At 42.3% G+C, this 21,285-nt stretch overlaps 1 protein-coding gene and 1 pseudogene across 1 annotated transcript in view; one reads left to right on the top strand and one right to left on the bottom strand.

Moving 5' to 3' along the window:
• Window positions 1-3,806: 3,806 nt before the first annotated feature.
• Window positions 3,807-3,925, top strand: LOC122945893 (annotated as a pseudogene).
• Window positions 3,926-12,026: 8,101 nt separating this feature from the next.
• MAP3K13 (mitogen-activated protein kinase kinase kinase 13) overlaps window positions 12,027-21,285 on the bottom strand; it is a 134,000-nt gene continuing 124,741 nt past the window's right edge. Inside the window, exons 10-13 of the mRNA XM_044303971.1 lie at window positions 20,519-20,656; window positions 19,669-20,437; window positions 14,867-15,235; window positions 12,027-14,388 (exon numbers count right to left, since the gene is read on the bottom strand). Coding sequence (XP_044159906.1) covers window positions 14,287-14,388; window positions 14,867-15,235; window positions 19,669-20,437; window positions 20,519-20,656 — 1,378 coding nt within the window. The 3' untranslated portion in view covers window positions 12,027-14,286. The remainder of the gene's footprint in view (window positions 14,389-14,866; window positions 15,236-19,668; window positions 20,438-20,518; window positions 20,657-21,285) is intronic.

Below are 21,285 nucleotides of genomic sequence, written 5' to 3'. Positions count from 1 at the left end.
ACTAGTTTCCTTTAGAACAGATATCATAGACTAGTCTTTGCTTCCCATCATTGCTTTGAAACCACCTCCTACTATAAACGAGTGTGGAGCTGGGAAGCCCGGACGAGGACCCTTCCTGCAAGAGGAGTAATTGCACAGATCCCTTTTCCCCCACAAGAGGGAGGCATGCTCCCCCTGTATGCCTTCACTATTAGATTATCTTGTAGATGTCCTTAAAGGGATTCTCTGAGCTCCAAAACTAAAAGTAAGCAGTGTAAGTGATGCCGAGTTCGGCTGTATAGTTTTTCTCTTCATACTCGCTTGCATTCTGATGCTATGCTCCCACAAACCTCTTTGAGTCCTCCCCATTATGTCAGGAGTCCTCTCTATGCATTTTATTGCTGATTGCACAGCATCAGAATGCAAGGGACTATGAAGATAAAAATTGCATAATTTGACTCTGCACTTACACTATACACCACTATAAGAGCATAGTTTGGAGGGTCTTTCGGAGCTTACAGATTCCCTTTTAAAAAGGACCTGTCACCTCTCCTGACTTGTCTCTTTCAATAACTACTTTCATTCTGGAGCATCTTTTTCATATGACTCTGTTGTGCCATTCCTGTATTATTCCTATAAGGATTTTAAGAATGACTTGCCTGAAGTCTACAATAAAGGACAAACTGGTAGTTGGGGGCTGTGTCCCTGTACAGTCTGCCACTGACATCGCTGGTTGGATAGCGTCAGGAACCACCACTGGTAACTCCCAGGTGGACCTTTAATGAAAACTAGTAGCAATTCATTTATTACTTCAAGAAGGAATAATAATAAAGAAATGACTCCTCGTAGAGTCATCAGAAACGACGCTGCAGAATTGTTATTACATGGGGAATGCAAGGATTTTGTATACATTGCCTACTTAAAATGTTGTGGAGTGCCACCGCCTCCTATAATTTCGGGGTTACATCACAGATTATGAATTCTCACGTTTCCGCTGATGTCTTTGTGGTTCTCTCCAGTTCTGCTGTACAGCAGTTGAGTTTACGCTGAGATGTGTTGTCTCCCCAGTGAGGTGTTCCTTGTTTTATGAACATGTGCCTTATAACTAGTATTGTTTACATGCAGAACACTGTAAATTGGTTTGGATTTTATTTGGTTCTTTAATGTTGTTCTATCAGAAGAAATTATATTTTACTATGTTGTTATTTTAAATGCCCGCTTGTCTATCTGTTAATAAATCAGTATTGGCTTCTAATGTATAGTGTTTGGTTTTATTCTCTACAAAATACAATTGAAATGGAACAGTTCTTAGTAATAAAGTTCCCTGAATTTAGAATTCAATATTTATCCTTTCTTCAGAATCAACCATGTAACTTGGACGTTGCATTTGATCTATACTAGTACTGTGCACAGGAGGGAGGCCTCATGCACACGACCGTTGTTCAGGTCCGCATCCGAGCCGCAGTTTTTGCGGTTCGGGTGCGGACCCATTCACTTCAATGGGGCCGCAAAAGATGCGGACAGCACTTCGTGTGCTGTCCGCATCCGTTGCTCTGTTCCGTGGCCCTGCAAAAAAAATATAACCTGTTCTATTCTTGTCTGTTTTGCGGACAAGAATAGGCATTTCTACAATGGGCTGCCCGTTCCACAAAATTGCGGAAGGCACACGGGTGGCTTCCGTTTTTTGTGGATCCGCGGTTTGCATGTGCAGACCGGAATGCTGTATCCGGCATTCAGGCAAGTCTTCAGTTTTTTTTGCCGGAGATAAAACCGTAGCATGCTGCAGTTTTATCTTTGTCCTGATCGGTCATAAAGACTGAACTGAAGACATCCTGATTCATACTGAACGGATTCCTCTCCATTTAGAATGTATGGGGATTAAACTGATCAGTTATTTTCCGTATAGAGCCCCCTAGGATGGAACTCTATGCCGGAGAAGAAAAAAAGCAAGTGTGAAAGTACCCTTAGATTTTAATTAGGTGTATATGCATAAAACCGATTTCCTTTACCACGTGGAGAAGCGTATGCAGCCGCAGCTCCTCTCTTTTTGCCTGTGAGGAGAGACAACTCCAGCATTGCACAAGGAGGAGCCCAGCTACTCGGCAGTCCTGGTGAAAATGTCTATAGACCCCTTGGCCTATAGCGTATAGGTGAAACTTGGTGAAAATGATGAATTGATAAACTAGTAGCTTCATTTAACATTCCAGGAGTGCCCATTAGAAGTCACATTTATACATGGTTCCTGAGGTTTAGGCTACGTCTACACGACAACATTTGTTGCATTAATGTCGCGTGACAATTTTTATAATGGCAGTCTATGGTGTCACACTGCAACATACTGCGACACAACAGTCGCAGAAAAATCCATCTCGAATGGATTTTCTGCGACTGTTGCGTCGCAGGATGTTGCAGTGCGACACCATAGACTGCCATTATAAAAATTGTCACGCGACATTAGTGCAGCAAAATGTTGCCCGACAAATGTCGTTGTGTAGACCTAGCCTTTATTGTTTAAGGCCCTCATACAATATAGATTGCAATAGTTGTCAAAGCAGCTATCACAGAAATCTATAGTTGCAAATTATTTTATTGGATATTGGTGCAGGTTTCCTTGCTTTATTGGGGTAAACCCCTAGAAAGAAGCACACTGGGCTTTCTGTTCTTTGCCTATAGGTCATTAGTAAAGAATAAGATGGAGGCTCTTGTGTATGCCTGTTTTATTTGTGGGCTGTCTGCCATCTTGATTCCCTCTTCACCTCAGAGATGGTTTTCCTAATGAATCCTACATTTCCCATCATGCCTGGCGTTACAGAGACAGAGGGCCAGACCCTCACCACACTGAACTGCTGAGTGCTGTGTAGGGGCAGCCCAGTGACACAGCTGCTGTCCCCTCACACCGCCTGTGTACTGCAGCTTGAGCTTGTCTGCCCTCTCCTCACCTGTCCTATTACCTGCAAGGAGATCAGCGTGACGGGGAGGGCGGGCAATATATCTTCAACAGAAGAGGAAGATGGGGGAGGGGCCTGAGAGCTGCCAGGAGGGATTTGATTGGTCGTGTCGTCCTGTACTTTACAGGAAGTCACTAAATAACTATAGGACCAGACTAGGGCAAGGTTAATTAAACACTTTATTTACAGATGCCTAAGCAGGCAAAGAAACCTATCTTGGCCCAAGTCAAATTAATATATCACTTTTATTCGATATACATTAAAACCTGAATAGGTGCATAGAACGCAATGGTACCGACCATTGAAACAGAAAAGTAAATAGGATATTAAAAACACAGCCACCAAACCACTGTTGTTGACATTGGCTTAATAACATAGGAGAAAAAGAGAGAAGGGAAGGAAGGGGGGGGGGGGAACGTGCACAATCCCTGCCCCAGAATGTGAGAAGGAAAATTGATTACCCTACCACGTCTGCACTTTATGGCTACAGTAACATCTAGTTGCCTTGCTTTCACATCTGCTGCATGTGTACTGGTGTGCGATTTGTACCATCGATACACCCAGGCAAATATAGATACTACCTATCTCCTGCCTATTAGTCCAGACGTGGATAACACTATTGATTCTCCTATAAATACCAGCTACTGTCAGTGGTGAGACTGTAATCCATCCGGACTACTCATGAAAACTACACAGTAGGGAGGTGACCGCACATTAAAACCTAACTCTGCCCCCCGACATGTTTCGCCAGTTACACTGGCTTCCTCAGGGGTAATGGGCAGCAATGGATGACATCAAACACCGGAGGCTGAAATAGTGAAAGTTCTGATTGACAGGTGTTAGCTACCTATCCATCATAGGGGAGGTAAAGACCACTCTGTCAACGGTTATTCTAAGCTGAATGTACCTGCACTCGTCAGATCGCAGAAGGTAAGCAGCTTAAGGCTTGGCAAGTACCAGCTTGGGAAACTGGTTGGGAATCCCTTGTTCCGTTGACTCGTGGTCTTTACCTCCCCTATGATGGATAGGTAGCTAACACCTGTCAATCAGAACTTTCACTATTTCAGCCTCCGGTGTTTGATGTCATCCATTGCTGCCCATTACCCCTGAGGAAGCCAGTGTAACTGGCGAAACATGTCGGGGGGCAGAGTTAGGTTTTAATGTGCGGTCACCTCCCTACTGTGTAGTTTTCATGAGTAGTCCGGATGGATTACAGTCTCACCACTGACAGTAGCTGGTATTTATAGGAGAATCAATAGTGTTATCCACGTCTGGACTAATAGGCAGGAGATAGGTAGTATCTATATTTGCCTGGGTGTATCGATAGTACAAATCGCACACCAATACACATGCAGCAGATGTGAAAGCAAGGCAACTAGATGTTACTGTAGCCATAAAGTGCAGACGTGGTAGGGTAATCAATTTTCCTTCTCACATTCTGGGGCAGGGATTGTGCACATTTCCCCCCCCCCCTCCCTTCCTTCCCTTCTCTCTTTTTCTCCTATGTTATTAAGCCAATGTCAACAACAGTGGTTTGGTGGCTGTGTTTTTAATATCCTATTTACTTTTCTGTTTCAATGGTCGGTACCATTGCGTTCTATGCACCTATTCAGGTTTTAATGTATATCGAATAAAAGTGATATATTAATTTGACTTGGGCCAAGATAGGTTTCTTTGCCTGCTTTTACAGGAAGTCAGCCGCATGGGAGGGACCGAGTTCCTGTTTAAACATTAGAGCAAGGAATCAGACATGAGACCACATGACCAGGTTCCCACAATGAGAAGGTTCAAAATGTTTGGATGCAACTAAGTTAGGGTGTAACAAATTACAGTGCTAGAATACTGGTGGTGAGTTAGAAGTTTATGTAAAATTGAAAAAAAATACAAATTCTTTAATGTCTGAGTACCAGTAGTGAAGTATCATTAAAACTTCAAATGTACGCTTCTGTTTTTTATAGTTGCTCCAAAGTCTAAACTTGCTCTGGTGCCTTCAGACTCTCAAGTCACCAACCATGGATGTAAAATGCCAATTCTCAATTAATAAGCCAGGGCTGGAAGTGCAGCAAAATCCAGAAATCTCATGGCCACCTGAAAGGCCATTTGAACTTTTGGAACGTATCTTATTGATTTAAATATATCTTACTCCTTGTTCACATCTCTGTGAGGAGATACAGCAGGCTGTTCCGGCAAAGGGCAGCCTGCCAGAACCTCTACTTCGCTGCCAGATCCCCACTGACTGCAATGAGGGCCAGCTTTGATCTGGACAATTTCTGGCAGGGTTTCCTCTGGACGTGCATTTGCTCTGGATCAGGCAGCTTGATCTCCTAAATGGAGATGTGAATGGAGTCTGAGCAAGAAGAGTCGGCCGATGGAAAGGAGTGGCACCTGGTTTGCAGGATCAGAGTACACAGGGTTTGTTTGTGGTCTGGAACCGTAGAGACATGGGACTACAGGGGAGTTGTATGCACAACTAAATGAAGAAACTGGAGCCACAACTCGTGAAAGAGGAGAATGATTGGCACCATCTAAATATGATTTGTCAGAATCACATATACCGTACATAAACCTTTACCTGCCCTCGCCTGACCAGCTCTGGAATGCTCTTGTTGGTCACACTGGCCAGTGTGGTGAAGTGTCAAACCTATAGCCATGTTGTCTGCACCAGTTATCCTTACTATAACTGGTATATAAGCTATATCCCTCCCAGAACAATGGATTACTTCAGCATGAGCATTCATTTGCAACAAATGGCACACATTTTGATTCTGGGCTGGGGTCTTTCTCTGTAAAAGCAGTAGCCCAGGGTCAAAACATGTTGTACCTGTTGCAAATGAAGCCTAAGGCCAGACACAGATGAGCGAGTTCAAGACGAGAAAGTCGCAGCGTGTGCGCCCCGTTGCCGTATTGTGGACCGCATTTGCGTATCCGCAATACACGGGCGCCGCTCCGTGGGCATTCCGCATCACGGATGTGGACCCATTCACTTCAATGGGTCCGCAAATCCGGAGATGCGGAATGGTGCAGAACGGAACCCTACGGAAGCACTACGGAGTGCTTCCGTGGGGTTTCCTCCCGTACTTCCGTTCTGCAAAAAGATAGAACATGTCCTGTCTTTTTGCAGAACGGCCAGATCGCGGACCCATTCAAGGGAATGGTTCGGCGATCTGCTGCGGCTGCCCCACGGACTGTGCTCGTGCATTGTGCACGACCACGGGGGGCGCGCACGCACGTGGGAAAGAGGCCTGTCAGTGTGAGTTCCCATTCTGACCTCTGCTCCTTTGAAAGGATTGCACAGTCTTATAATGATTTATAAGGCGACATGCAAAGACAGTGAAAAAACTGATTGTCAGGTTTTTAAACTGCCAATTTTTCACTGATGCCTTTCTGAGAAATTGACGCTAAAAAAGGACCCATTCAATGGTATGGGGGCAGTTGGTTAGTAAAAACGGACGAGCGAGAACATATTCTATATTTTGACGTTAGTTATTTACGGGCTGTCAAAAAAAACGCCATGTAAATAACCCGATACACATCTGTTTTAAGAACAATGGTAGTCTAACGGCCATTAAAAAAAAAAACGTCCATCACATGTCCGTTTTTCACTGTTGTGTGCACGTAGCTTTATTAGGCTGTATGTCCTTTTTCCCACTTGGCAACCTTTTTGTGGTATTTTTTGCATTAGAGCACTGTAAATATATTTGGCTGTATTACTGCAAGAACAAGTGAAGTAGCTGCGTCATGTTTTTTCTTCTATTCATGCACACAGCTGTAAGTGTTTTGCGGATCCGCAAAACACTGATCCCAGGCCGAGTGTGTAAGCCAACATAATTTTTTTTAGGCCTCGTTCACACTTCAGTGTTTGGTCAGTGATTTCCATCAGTGATTTGTGAGCCAAAACCAGAAGTGGAGCCTCCACAGACATGAGATAAAAGGGAAAGATCTGCTCCTGTTCTGTGTTTAGAGTTGCACCTGGTTTTGGCTCACAAATCACTGATGGAAATCACTGACCAAACACTGAAGTGTGAATGAGGCCTTACTTCTGTAGAAATGTCTTATCCTTTTCCGCAAAATGAACAAGAATAGGACACGTTCTATCTTTTATTTGCAGGGTCGCAGAACAGACATGCGGATCGGATGCGGACAAACTGTGGCTGTGTGCATGAGCCCTAAGACTGAGGTCTCCTCAATCCTGTTTTTCACATCGGTGGGGGCAATGCCTTCACACATTGCAGAAATGTTTATTCTCCTGAACGAGGCTTGCAGACAACACAACCCCAATCAATTGAATGGAGCTTGCCTGTTACGGCCCCCTTATCATCACTGCAGACAGACACGGACCAGGTCATATCTTACATAACATCCAAGCTGCGTTTCTTGCTCATACGTAGAGAAAAGCTTGACAATGAAGAGTTGCACAGCTCGGTAAGGTACACTGGCTTTTTATTCCATGCATTTGTTTGCTTTGATATTCACTCCGATTTCCCATCCCCATACAAACAACAAGAATGGAAGGTCAGGCTGGTTCAAAGACAAATGTACAAACAGGACAGAAGGACACGGTGATCAGGAAGGTTATGTCACAAATAATGACCATAAGGGCTTCACACAGAGAAAGGGGTCATCGCTAGGAATAACTCCAGCAAGACAAGAGTTAATGTAAAGCATGGACTCTAATGGAGAACATATACAAGGATCTTTCAGGGCAGCAGTTATAATGTGATATTTCAAAAAGGCTGTGGTAAAGGGGCGCTCCTCTATCTACATCATCCACACTTCGTATTCCATGCAGCGTCCCACTTCCCCATGTACACACAGCGAAGATATTAAGAGAACTACAGAGAGAGAAGCTTTGGGTGATACAAGAACAGAGTTGCTACACAAATCTATGAGTAATTAGCAAGAAAGTGTAGGAATGTTATTTTATGGAGGTCTATAGGAAGGGATACACAGCACTGGAAATCGTATGCAGCTGACTGGTCTCAATATGTAAGAGCTTTCCAATATTGCAGCTGACATTGTAGCAAGTGCATTCATTAAAGCAAGCATGTGCTGCCACCTGCAGGCTACAGTTCATATTGCACCGCTAAATAACGAAATGTTACTGCTGTTAGGCTAAATTTACACTGTACCATCTGATCTGCATGTATGCCAAATAAATCTTCCAACATATCCACCAACAAGCCCATAGATTTTATTAGACTACCCTTTCTTATACGTTTATCCAGAATACGTGAGGCTAGTGTCCCAACTGTATTGAAAAGCACCAAATGTTTAATGCAACTGAATACAGTTAAAAAAATGAGTGTACGGTTGCATAAGTTTGTCTATACATTGGACAGGTAGTCGCACAGAATGTAAACATTGTACACAGTGTGAATTTAGCCTAAGCAGAGGGATTCCTGTGAATAGGACCTGTAGAGCTTTAGTCTGCGTGTTTTCACTAGGTGCAGGTCCATTACCTTCTGCTTCATTTCATTGGGGCCTCCTTAGAATATAGTGCCAGCGTTGTAATGGACAGGTGAATACACCAGGAGCAGGGTAAATGCCTCATAAATCATGTAATACAGGGTCATGCCCAGTCCTTCAGGGCAAGAGCCGCTTTTGGCATCAGCTCTCAGAGATGTGTCCCAGGAAAGTGACTGCTCCCCCTAAAAAGGGTTGTCTAGGACTTTAATTTTGATGTCATGTCCTTAGGATATGGCAATCACTATCAGATCAGTGGGGGAGTCTCACAGATCATCACAATGGTGAGTGCCGCAGCCTCTTCACTGCTTACCGGGCACAGTGCCCCACATTTTGTAGTTTCAAAACTTAACTGCTCAGCATAAGGAACCAACGCAACTGAAGGATGTATATGAATCCTCTCTTTTATTATGTCAATAAGCAGTAAAACAACGTGTTTCGGGGATACACAGGTCCCCTTCTTCAGGTTGCAATTGTGGCTGTGGATAGAACTACAGATTATAGCAGAGCATCTTGTTAATGAATGGGACAGGACTGCGTGTAGTACCACGCACAGCCACTACAGAAGGTACGGCGCTGTGCCTGGTAAACAGTGAAACTGCCGCAGTACTTGCACAAAACTTTTTAGACAGGTCATTGCGGTAAGGCTGGGAATCAAACCCCTGCCGATCTGATTATTGATGACCTATCCAAAGGATAGGCCACAAATATGTCCCAAACAACCTCTTTAATACAGTACATGGAAAGAGGTTGTTCCTGAGTATTAAAAGCTATTAACTCCTTGGAGGGGAAAAAGGGAGTGCATGCAAACATCGGATTAAAGTAGCTGCATATGAAGATCCTCTGCTGTACCTCCAAACCTTTATGGCAATTGAGACAAACAGGCGGTTCATGATTTTAGGGTCTATTCTTGGAATTAGAAGTGTCTCTTCTGATCGCTCTGGAATCAAATCAGTAAACATCTAGATTGATCTCAAAACCCATTCTACACAAATGAATTATTGTGCTGCCAATGATACACAGACACACACAGACGTTCCGATCTACAGAAAAGAAATCATTACAGAAATAATATTAATTAAATGTTGCATAACTTAAAATCTGAATGTAGTCCTGCTACATGAGAACATTAAATAATTTAAACTTCATACAATACTGTTTCCCATAACAATAAAACATTTCCCTTCATTCGTCCTAAGGTGCTACACAAAAATTAACACTCGCAGTTGTCTGCCGGAGAGACTGGTCCACACAATATTACGTGGATGGAGTCTCTGGCAGCCACAAAGTTAATTATACATTTAACCCCATTGCTGCAGGAAAAAAATTATAAAATCAACACGGATATAGTTGACATACCATAAAATACATCTAGTGTGGACAAACAGTAGAGGAGCTGCTAGATCACTGATTGTATGTTCCAAACCACTCTAGACCCAAAGAGGTATCTCCAAAGGAAGGAGAACCATTTCTCTAGCGCCACCTTGTGGAATTGGCTCCCTATGAGTCAAAGTCCGACTTTTCAACAAGCCTTGCCATTTGACAAGGAATATAGTCAAGCCAACTATCCATGGGAAGAGTAGGATTCTGGCTGAGTGCGAGATGGTTCTTTTTCCTCGGGAGACACCTCTTTGCATATTGCTTTCCCATGGAGCATTGCCAATAAGTTTCCATACCATAGAGCTCTTCTAGTAAGTCTCCATACAGGACTCTTTAAGGAGAGCCAGTATCCTAGCTGAAACCCACTAGAAAAATTATTTAAAAAAAAGTTGTAATAAGCAACACTTATCTTGTGTTTCACTAATTTTATAGGGTTTATATGTGGTACTGTGGGGGTAAGGTATATATGGGCAGCATTGGACCTGCTCAGAGTATATACTATGATCTGTTGTTAAATCACAGACACCAGTAGTCTGATGCCGATTTCTGCACCAAACACCCAGATCCAGTATACCCATGTTAATGGATAGAAATGCAAAAATATACTATACTACAATGTATTACCGAGCAACCACAGTCATTACTTAGGGGAAATTATAAAAGATAACATAGCACCAATATCATCTTAAAGGAGACTCACTGCCATGTTCATGAAGCGTAAGGGGCCGACATCCAGTTGGTTATTTAGTTATACTTCCTTGTTAGTTGACATAATGAAATTAGATGTGCCACTTACCAGTACTCACTGTGGCTCATTGATGATTCAAGTATCTTTAAGGCTGCTTTCACACTAGCGTTCGCTGGTCCGCTCGTGAGCTCCGTTTGAAGGAGCTCACGAGCGGACCCGAACGCAGCCGTCCAGCCCTGATGCAGTCTGAATGGAGGCGGATCCTCTTAGACTGCATCAGTCTGGCGGCGTTCAGCCTCCGCTCCGCTCGCCTCCGCACGGACAGGCGGACAGCTGAACGCTGCTTGCAGCGTTCGGGTGTCCGCCTGGCCGTGCGGAGGCGTGCGGATCCGTCCAGACTTTCAATGTAAGTCAATGGGGACGGATCCGTTTGAAGATGCCACAATGTGGCTCAATCTTCAAGCGGATCCGTCCCCCATTGACTTTACATTGAAAGTCTGGACGGATCCGTACTAGGCTATTTTCACACTTAGCTGTTCTATGCTAAAAATAATGCAGACGGATCCGTTCTGAACGGAGCCTCCGTCTGCATTATTATGAGCGGATCCGTTCAGAACGGATCCGCCCGAACGCTAGTGTGAAAGTAGCCTTACTGGGTTGGTAAAGTGAGCCTGAGTGGCAATCAAATTTTTTAACTAAAATATACCACATTCTGGTTATTATTTTGTGCCAGAATATTGTGCCTGCGCCATTTTTATTTAGTGTCAAATTTATGACCAGTGTGTATTTGGATTGTTAAATGTATCTATAGATGTGATTTTGCTGTAAAAAGTGCAAAAAGTATTTTATTTATTTTTGTGTAAGACTGTCTAAAGATGCAATACAATGCACTCGAAAATACCTATTTGCGACCCAATGTGTCACAGGGCTTTATACCATCAGGATTTTGCACCACTTTTTAGACCACCTTGCAGCTGTTCTAGTGTAAGACTGCAAAGCAAGGCGCAAAGTAGGTTTAGCCGAAAAGTTGGCAGACAGTCGTGTCTAGCATGTCACAAATGGGTACAAATTCTGGTGCATGCACTTAATATATTTAGTGGCGGGACAGGCGTGTGCTACAAATTCTAGTGCAATTAATGTAGGATTCTAGGCAGACAAACATTAATATATCTCCCCCAAGGTTTTTTTTTTGTTGTTTTTTTTTTGTTGTTTTTTTTTTTGTTGTACTATATGTTGATTCTAAAAAAAAAAAAAAAAAAAAAAACATTTCATTTACTGCAGCACTCACCTCCAGTTTTTTAAAGGAGTCACGGACTGTACTGGTCTAGACGCAGCCAGGTGAGCAATCCAGGAATAGCAAAAAAACGTCCAGCTCCTTTTCCTTGAAAACCAATGCTTTATTCTTTCACATATTCAATTAAAATCCATGTGTGCAAACAGAGAAACTGTCTGGATGAAGGGCCTATACGCAAGTGGCTCGAAACGCGTCACATTGTGCTACAGTTTCTCCGTTTGTACACATGGATTTTAATTGAATCTGTGAAAGAATACAGCATTGGTTTTTTAAGGAAAAGGAGCTGGACGTTTTTTTGCTGGTCCTATATGTTGATTCTATATAGTCATCCAGCAGCAAAGGGGTTAAATTTGCACATATGTGTATACAAAATCAATATAATACAACTTCTAGATTCAGGTATATGAACTATGACTTATACTGTTAGAACCAAGTGTAGAGTTGTGCTCCAAGCCTAAAGAGAACCAAGCACCTATACACAGTGCAGGAGCCATTGAACGGCTAATTGTAGTCAGTCTAGCAATCCATATCGGCACACTGTCACGCGCTAGTAGTGATGTACCAGTGCTTTGTTCACCGACAGACTGCATTTATATTAATGGCTGGGTACACTATGTTTAGGCGATTGCTTCACTTTTTAATCCCAGTTACGTGAATCTGGGTCCTGAGGTTTTCAGGGAAATAAATTACTTGCCATAGAAATAAAATTATGGCTTAATTCACACAAAAACACAAACATAAAAAGTAAAATAAAATAAAACAATAAAGAGACAACAACACAGTAAATGGAAGAATGGTCCAATGATCCATACCCTATGAATTCTGATTGGCTTATTAACTTTGGAGTAATGTCACCACACACAGTAGACATTTCCGACGAGTAAAACGTGTGACATGTTCAACCCATTCGGGCCTCTGAAATCAAATCTCACAGCACAAATGCATGGATCTTTCAAAGGCTATAAACATCTTAACATTAGCCAAGAAGAAACTCTGTTCCCTTCCCTGTAATGAAATGTAAGTGCAGTCTTTTAGTCCGGGTAGTTGGAAATAAAAAATAAGTGTATTTTCAAGCCGAGTAATGGATATTTTTGGGGTTGCATACGTTTTGTTGCCTCTGTTAGTTTTGCTGGTTGAACAAAAATGCAAAAATTTGATTGGAAATATTCTCTACCATATGTGATATCTTCTTTAGTACCATGCAGTGGAGCTGGAAGTGCACCAAAGAATACCACACTGGAATACATCTTCTCAAAGCCAAAGAATCCACATCAGAGGGGTGAAACGGGGCTGTCCTTCCTTAGGGTATTAATATATTGTCCTTTTTCTCATCGGTCCGTAATATCCCATCATGTGCTTTTAGGTGGCCGTGAAAGGTGCATTATAAATCACACATATTCTTGAAGGGAGCATACAGTAGGTAAATTGGTTCTGAGAGAGAAGAAAGATCACCACTATGGGACAATGGGTGGTATGGATGGGAATGCTCCTGAGCAGGGAGATGAGTGACCTCTCTACTCCCTGAATTTGATCTGTATCGAGGAGGAACAGAATATGAATATAGACATCATGGGAGATGTTTCCAAGTGCTGGTGTCTTCGAACAGAGTTTGTAAAAACTTGCCCCAAAACATTTATCCACTACAGCTTCAGGATTTCTGCTAATCCAAGTTTCATTTGAAAGGGTGGAAAGTTATCAACAGCGACTGAAAGGTTAGGGAATTTATAGAAAACAATGTTTTTAGCCAGCAGTTTTGTTCGGAAACCACCCTTGTTGCTTTGTTTTCTCAGAAAAGGTTTCAGCCTTTTGCTGCTTTTGCCCTCATAATTGTATCCACCATCTTATTCTATGTGGAGGATCATGCAGCAATACTAACAAGCATGAGCAAATCATCTTTATCACAGCATTATCCTTCAAGATACTGTGTTCTAGGCTTTGTTCTTAAGCATGTAACCCTTCAGTCTTTCTATATGAAGGGTGTATTTTCAAGACTAATTCATTGAAGGAAGAAAAACTAATATTTGGTCCCCTAAAAAAAAAAACAGCAGCAGATCCACTAGGCATATAAATGTCCATCTGAAATGAGTTCCCTTACCAGTGATCCATTCGTTAGGGCTAATATACTGTACTTTTCTCCTAGACCTATCATACAATAAAAAGGGTCCAAACACACACAAAATAAAAATAAATATGGAATTTTACAGTACCTTAGTTTGTTAAAATATTTATCCCTGCCATACATAGCGACATGCTTCCATTGAGAAGCTTGTTCATTTCGAGGAGGGGTCTCCCACAAGTCTTTGGGCCCTCATTATTGCAGACTTCAGATAACTCTATTCCTATAATTGGACTGGAGAACCAACAACATATTGCTTTGCAATAATTTGCTGCCCCTCACTTAGTGATGAATTTGAAATGTTATTCCAAAAAAACATTTAAGGGAATGAGATGATGCCTTTCTGGTAAATCTCTCTAGAAAAGTTCACAATTGGCATATGTAGGGGCGATGAAATACTGTTGTTGGCAGGCTGGTTTCACCAGGTGGAAGTGTTGCCTGGGTTGTTGGTTCGTACAGTTGCATCAGAACATTCTGCTTCTGAGGAGTCACAGTCCGATTCTGCAAAGTTTCCTGGGTTCTGCAAACATTAGATTACATTGCGAATTAAAGATTGCCACCACAAAATCCCCTCAGTCTTGTTTTATTTTTTAGATTTTGTGTAGCTCAGACACCGAAAGCTAGAAACAGATTTACCTGTGCTTCCTGTCCAAATTGAACATGTTTTCAAAGAGATAAGATGATGCTGTCACCATGAGGACACATACAATGATTTATACAGAAAAGACTATTAATATTCAGAGCGGTCACCCTAGGTATAAATACAGTAGGACTGCTCTCCTGGTGCTGGTTTATTCTCATCCTGTTCACTTTCCCCCATTTCTTGCATGACAGAATAACAACTTTTAGTAATTTGTTCATTGCTGTCCAACATGCCTACAATGCCACGGATTTGAGACATGTTCCTAACCTAAGGAGGAGTCCTAATCCTCATAGTATTTGTATTTCTATGTTAGGTATATTTTAGGAGATATAAGTTCCATCCATCTTCTCCTTACCTCATAGTTGTGGTCCTCTGCACAGAGCTTGCCCAAGGACATCTGAGTCTTGACCCTTCTCACTGCACACTCTTTGTCAGACAACCCATCTGATTGTGTGGAGATTTCAATTGGAATCTCTGGTGTTTGAGATAATATGTCTTCCAGCTTGTCACCTAATGGGTCCTTACGGCTGCTTGCTAGGTCATCTGGGCTGTTAGAATGATCACTAGTGTTTCCCTCTTCTCCATCAGACACTGAGAAGTTTTCTGAGCTGAAGGTGGAATAAGACTGGCAGCTGGTCATTCCCCGGGGAGGACGATGTCTTCTTGGGAATTCAACTTCACTGTCAACCTCTCCCTCTTCCTCTTCTGATGATTCGTCTCCTGTCTGTAGAATAGGTGCAAAACTGATTTATTAGAGATGACTTATTATACAATAATAATCTATATAATGTTCACATTATTACCTAGGTATAAGGCCTCTTTCACACGGACATCCCTTATTTGCTCCGGATGCGTCGTGGGTGCATTGCGGGAAAACCACGCGAGTAGGCACGCAATTGCAGTCAGTTTTGACTGCGATTGTGTACCGATGTTCAGTTTTGCACGTGCGTGAGAAAAAACTAAATGTGGTACCTATACCCGAACCCAGACTTCTTCACTGAAGTTCAGGTTTGGGTTAGGTGTTCTATTCATTTTATTATTTTCCCTTATAATATGGTTATAAAGGGAAATAATAGCATTCTTAATACAGAATGCTTACTAAAATGTTGCTTGAGGGGTTAAAAAAAACCAAAAACATTTACTAACCCCATCCACTTGTTCGCGCAGCCGGCATCGTCTTCTTTCTTCTTCTTTCAGGACCTGCAAAAGGACCTTTGATGACATAATCGCGCTCACCACGTGGTGAGCGCGATTATGTCATCAAAGGTCCTTTTGCAGGTACTGAAAGAAGAAGAAAGAAGACTATGCTGGCAGCACGAACAACAGGATGAGGTGAGTTATTATTTTTTTTTCATTTTTTAACCCCTCAAGCAACATTTTAGTAAGCATTCTGTATTAAGAATGCTATTATTTTCCCTTATAACCATGTTATAAGGGAAAATAATGCAATCTACAGAACACCTAAGCCAAGCCCGAACTTCAGTGAAGAAGTCCGGGTTCGGGTCTGGGTACCACATTCAGTTTTTTATCACGCGAGTGCAAAACGCATTGCACCCGCGCAATAGAAACTGAACAATGCAACGCAAACGCAGTGAAAACTGACTGAAATTGCGTGCGCGCTGGCGCGGGTTTCCCGCAATGCACACGCGACGCATCCGGCGCAAATCCGGGATGCCCGTGTGAAAGAGGCCTTACAGTAGCAGCAAAGTAGATAGATAAGATTTTACCAAATCTCATTCACATGTTGTGGAAAGAAGCTGGGCGTAAAATGATCTGCAGTGCAGATTTTACTGTATATTCTCAGCATGTCAATTTATACTGCAGATTTTCACAGTGGATTCTGCAACTTTCAATGCACTCAAATCCACGATACATCTCCATGAGACTTGTGTGGAGTTTGCCATGAATTCATCATAGATTTTGCAGCTGGATTTTTTTTACACTGAATTTATGTCCCATGTGCATGGACCCTAAGTTTTTTTTTGTCTCCTCAAATTGTTGGCCTGATGATAAATGGACAAGCTACCCTGAGCTCTAAGCTAGTTCAACTTCACACAGCAAAACCATGCTAATGTGTGAAGTCTCTACTAATGGTAGAAGGTACATAGGAATTTTTATATTTCCTGGGAAATCAAATAGCCATGTGGTTCTTCGAGGGAGGGTGTAAGATACTAAGACATAGCGTTAAAAAAATCTATGCTGGTTTTCTGGTATATTTGCATTAAAAAGGTTGGCGCTACACCAAATTTATGATGACCCTGCTACATTTTCTTACATCACTTCTGAGTTCGATTTTCTAGGTATCCACCTGGGAATTGCTTGCAGAAATGATATAGAGGTTCATTATTTTATATTGCCTATTACAACCAATTAGTTTGAAAATTGAACAGCTCCAATGTGACAGTATATCACACCCAAAATGCTATATTACTCACTAATGCTTTGTGGCCAGGAAGAATTACTTCCTTAATATTGTTTGTGTTGTGTACCCGGTGACATTCCTCATCTATGGAGTACGCGTCTTTGTGTATACTTGCTATAATGGTTCGAAGAATTTAGATTGCCCTTCTTTATAAGGTATTGATTAACCATCAGTGTTTGGTAGACAAGAAGCAGTTTACTTCGATCCAAAGCCTGCAGTTCAACGATGAACAGTATATATGAGCTAAATAGTGTTGCGTCTCTTAGAATGGCATTTTACGCATCTGCCTGCGCCTCCGGTTCTTCCGAACTTATGACACTCAAAATGCTAATTTTTAAGTGGTTAATCACTGATGGGGCAACCAGTTAGCTTTTCTGCTAGGAAAAGCTTCTTTCCCACTCAGATGTTATCCAAGCATCATGGACAGCATAAGAGTGGCCTGCTGCAGCGTGCCCTCGCAAGATATAGCAAATATTTTGAGAGCACTCTGTATACTAACTTCTGACTGGGCTTTATTCTCCTCAGTGTGGTGGCAGTGGCTATTTCTCACTGTCCTGGCTGAAGATAGTAATCAAAGTGGTCTCAGGAGATTTGCTATATATTTAACAAGATGATACTGCAGCAGGCTGTTCTGACGCTGTCCACAATTACTGAGTGGGAAAGAAACCTCTGCCTATTCTGCCTGATTAGCCAACCACTTCACTTCTCTTGCAGAGAAGTGAAGTGGTTGACACCTCTGTGGCTAATCACTTTAAATTTCCATATTGGGCACCATAAGTTCAGGAGGACATATCTCAAGAACAGGAGGACACACTCAGATAAAGAAAACAGTCATGCTCAAGAAAATAGAGCTATAGAGCCATTTAGCCCATATAAACTGTTTATATTTTTTGTCATGGTGGCATGTCCTCTTTAAGACATTATGACAAATATGACCTATATATATTATTAGGAACACCTGTTCTATTTCTCATTAATGCGATTATCTAGTCAACCAATCACATGGCAGTTGCTTCAATGCATGTAGGGTTGTGGTCCTGGTCAAGACAATCTCCTGAACTCCAAACTGAATGTCAGAATGGGAAAGAAAGGTGATTTAAGGAATTTTGAGCGTGGCATGGTTGTTAGTGCCAGACGGGCCGGTCTGAGTATTTCACAATCTGCTCAGTTACTGGGATTTTCACGCACAACCATTTCTAAAGGGGTTTACAAAGAATGGTGTGAAAAGGGAAAAACATCCAGTATGCGGCAGTCCTGTGGGCGAAAATGCCTTGTTGATGCTAGAGGTCAGAGGAGAATGGGCCGACTGATTCAAGCTGATAGAAGAGCAACGTTGACTGAAATAACCACTCGCTACAACCGAGGTATGCAGCAAAATAGAATGAGAACATGTATCCATCTTCTGATGGCTACTTCCAGCAGGATAATGCACCATGTCAAAAAGCTTGAATCATTTCAAATTGGTTTCTTGAACATGACAATGAGTTCACTGTACTAAAATGGCCCCCACAGTCACCAGATCTCAGCCCAATAGAGCATCTTTGGGATGTGGTGGAACGGGAGCTTCGTGCCCTGGATGTGCATCCCTCAAATCTCCATCAACTGCAAGATGCTATCCTATCAATATGGGCCAACATTTCTAAAGAATGCTATGAGCACCTTGTTGAATCAATGCCACGTAGAATTAAGGCAGTTCTGAATGCAAAAGGGGGTCTAACACCGTATTAGTATGGTGTTCCTAATAATTCTTTAGGTAAGTGTATAAGGCTCTAGCGCAGAGCCAAAACATCGCCATTGCCACTGGGGTGAATAAAGTGTTATCTTCATTTTTATTTCTTGAAGTGCTGCCCTTTTTTCCACTTGTAATTGTGGGATTGACTTTTCCCTGTGGGCCGTGCACCCATATTTAGCTTTAGGCTGTGCTGCCCCTTTTTTTTTTTTATAGAGAGAGAGAGAGAGAAAGAGAAAGAAAATAAATATAATCAAAGACAAAAGATATGAAAACAGAAGATCTGCTCCGCAGTATCTAAAGAGATGTTATTAGACAGTTTGGTCACAGACTGGACCATTTTTATACAGGACATATATTATATGTAAGTTAAAGTAATTTTTCATGATGCATCATTTTTTCCAGTCTTTGTCCTAGAAGTGAACTTCTATCTAAGAATACTTGTAGAAAGATATGTTGCTGTCCCTCTCAGCATCACTTTCATGCTTCACTGTGCGCCCACAGCCACAGAAGATACACAGATACTGATCTAATTATAGGCTGCATGGCCATAAGCCATCATAAGATCTCCTCGGTCACAAACAATAAACTGAGCACTGACTTAAGATTCAGTACCACGAACTTAAAGCAAGTGAGAAACAAACGGACCACTTACCTGGTTCCCTTCATTTTCATCTTTTCAGCTGCATATCTACCATTTCCCAAGCTACTCTTCTGTCTTCCAAGGTTGCCGCACTGCTTGTCAGACCACCTATTGCATACTGTGCATTTTGTAGTCCAAAAAAATGCTGCTGCCCTTGGATTGGCTAGCATCTACTGATGCACAGTGTGAATCAGGTAGTGTAAGAAGCAGTGCACCCACCTTAGGTGAAGAAGGAGCCTGGGAATTGAAAGATGTGCAGCTGAAAAGATGATAAGAAGGGTACCATAAATGTTCTATTTGCTCCACAGTTACAGTGAATTTCTTTTCTTGAAATGGAGGGTTACTTTAAGGACTAAAAATTACCTTTCTAAGGGTCCGTATTCTTCGTGGAAGGGCAGGAGGTGTAGGAACTGCAAGGGCACTGACACCTACTGCTGCCCTAATTATAGGGAGCTGGTCCACTCCACTGTGCTGTGGCTCAGATGCCTCCAGTGTATGATGGTGTCTTGGAGACTCTGGGGATTTTCTCTCAGAGTTCCTCCGCTCTGTATTATCACTTCTAGAATCTTCCCAAGTTTCATGGTCAATATCTGGAGGAGGAGAGGCCTCTGGACAACCAAGACAAGGTTTGTATAGATCTTGTTGACAGTAGTCCCAGGCTGTTTCTGACTGCATGCGACTGTCAGCTTCCAGCGTGCTGGACAGAAGGTCAGGACTGGAGCCAGACATACACCGCTGAGCATGGCAGCTCAGAGGACTTCTTAGTGCAGCTGCAGGGCCAAAGTAACGCAAATTGTTGGCACAGTTAGCAATATTCTGGCCATGCACATTGAGGGTTTGATGGCGGGTCATCATAGGCTGAGCAGGTTCATGTCGAGGGCTGGGAGGGGTAAATGGGGGAGAAGCAGGAGACAAATGATGAGTAGCTTGAGATGGAAAAGGAGAGTCCTGGTTTTTTATTGCACTTATGAAGTCTGCATGACTCCCCTTGCTGTTTGCTCGTCGGTGGCGTGGTTTGCTGCGGTAACGATTCTTTCCTCCAGAGGATATCTTTGGACTTCCAGATATGGGAGAAGAACCAGGGACATTTGACTCCATACTAGTAATACCATCTGATTTTAATAAATCGGGCCTACAAAAAACACATTAAGATTAATGCTTTATGACAAAAATTGGTCAGCAATATATATTATTGACATTAGTAGTTACTTACCGCCTAGTTTGAGATGATGACTTAGAGGAAGCACCTTTCTTTTTGATCAGTTTCTCCACAGCATTAGGATGGACTATAGGGCGAACAGGGTGTCGCTTATATGTCCCAGGATATTTTTTCTCTACAGTTTGTTCACGCCTAGAAAAGTCAGGGTAATTTTGAATTCAAAATATATACAGTATATTCATTTGACTTGACTGATTGGTGTTATGTGTTGTCTACTTAAAATTTCTATTAACTTATGAAGTAAATGAAAGTAGGAGTAAAAGGAATTGAAAGGGTATCCAGCTGGGTATGACACACCAACCTCAGCAAGTTGAGTATAGGTTCAAGCCACAGGATAAACATGTCACTTAACACAAGTTTTAGGCTGTGATTTTATTAGGAATCTTAGGGGTTAAAGAGGTTGCCTAAGAACACAATATGCCATTAATATCAGATCGGTGGGGAACTGACTGTGGGCACCATCGTCAATCAGCTTTTTAAAGGTGTCGTGGTGCTCGGAGGATAGCTGCAGCCTCTCCACTAATTACTTTTGTCAATGGAGCAGAACACCATAAACTTAGCAGTGGTCATTCTGTGAACCACAGTGCTTTCACTTGCATGGGACAATGTTTCTTTGCACAGGACAGATACTAGTGAGAATACATTTAGGAGGCTGCAGTTCTTGCACACCCCTTTAAACAGCTGATCGGCAGGGGTGTCAAGAGTTGGGCTCCCACCAATCTGATATTGATGGACTATCCTAAGGATAGGTGATCTCTGAC

This window comes from Bufo gargarizans, chromosome 8 (genome assembly GCF_014858855.1).
Source record: "Bufo gargarizans isolate SCDJY-AF-19 chromosome 8, ASM1485885v1, whole genome shotgun sequence".
NCBI classification, from domain to species: Eukaryota; Metazoa; Chordata; class Amphibia; order Anura; family Bufonidae; genus Bufo; species Bufo gargarizans.
The sequence above is the reverse complement of the archived record's forward strand: the minus strand, read 5'-3'. Positions and strand labels throughout refer to the sequence as shown.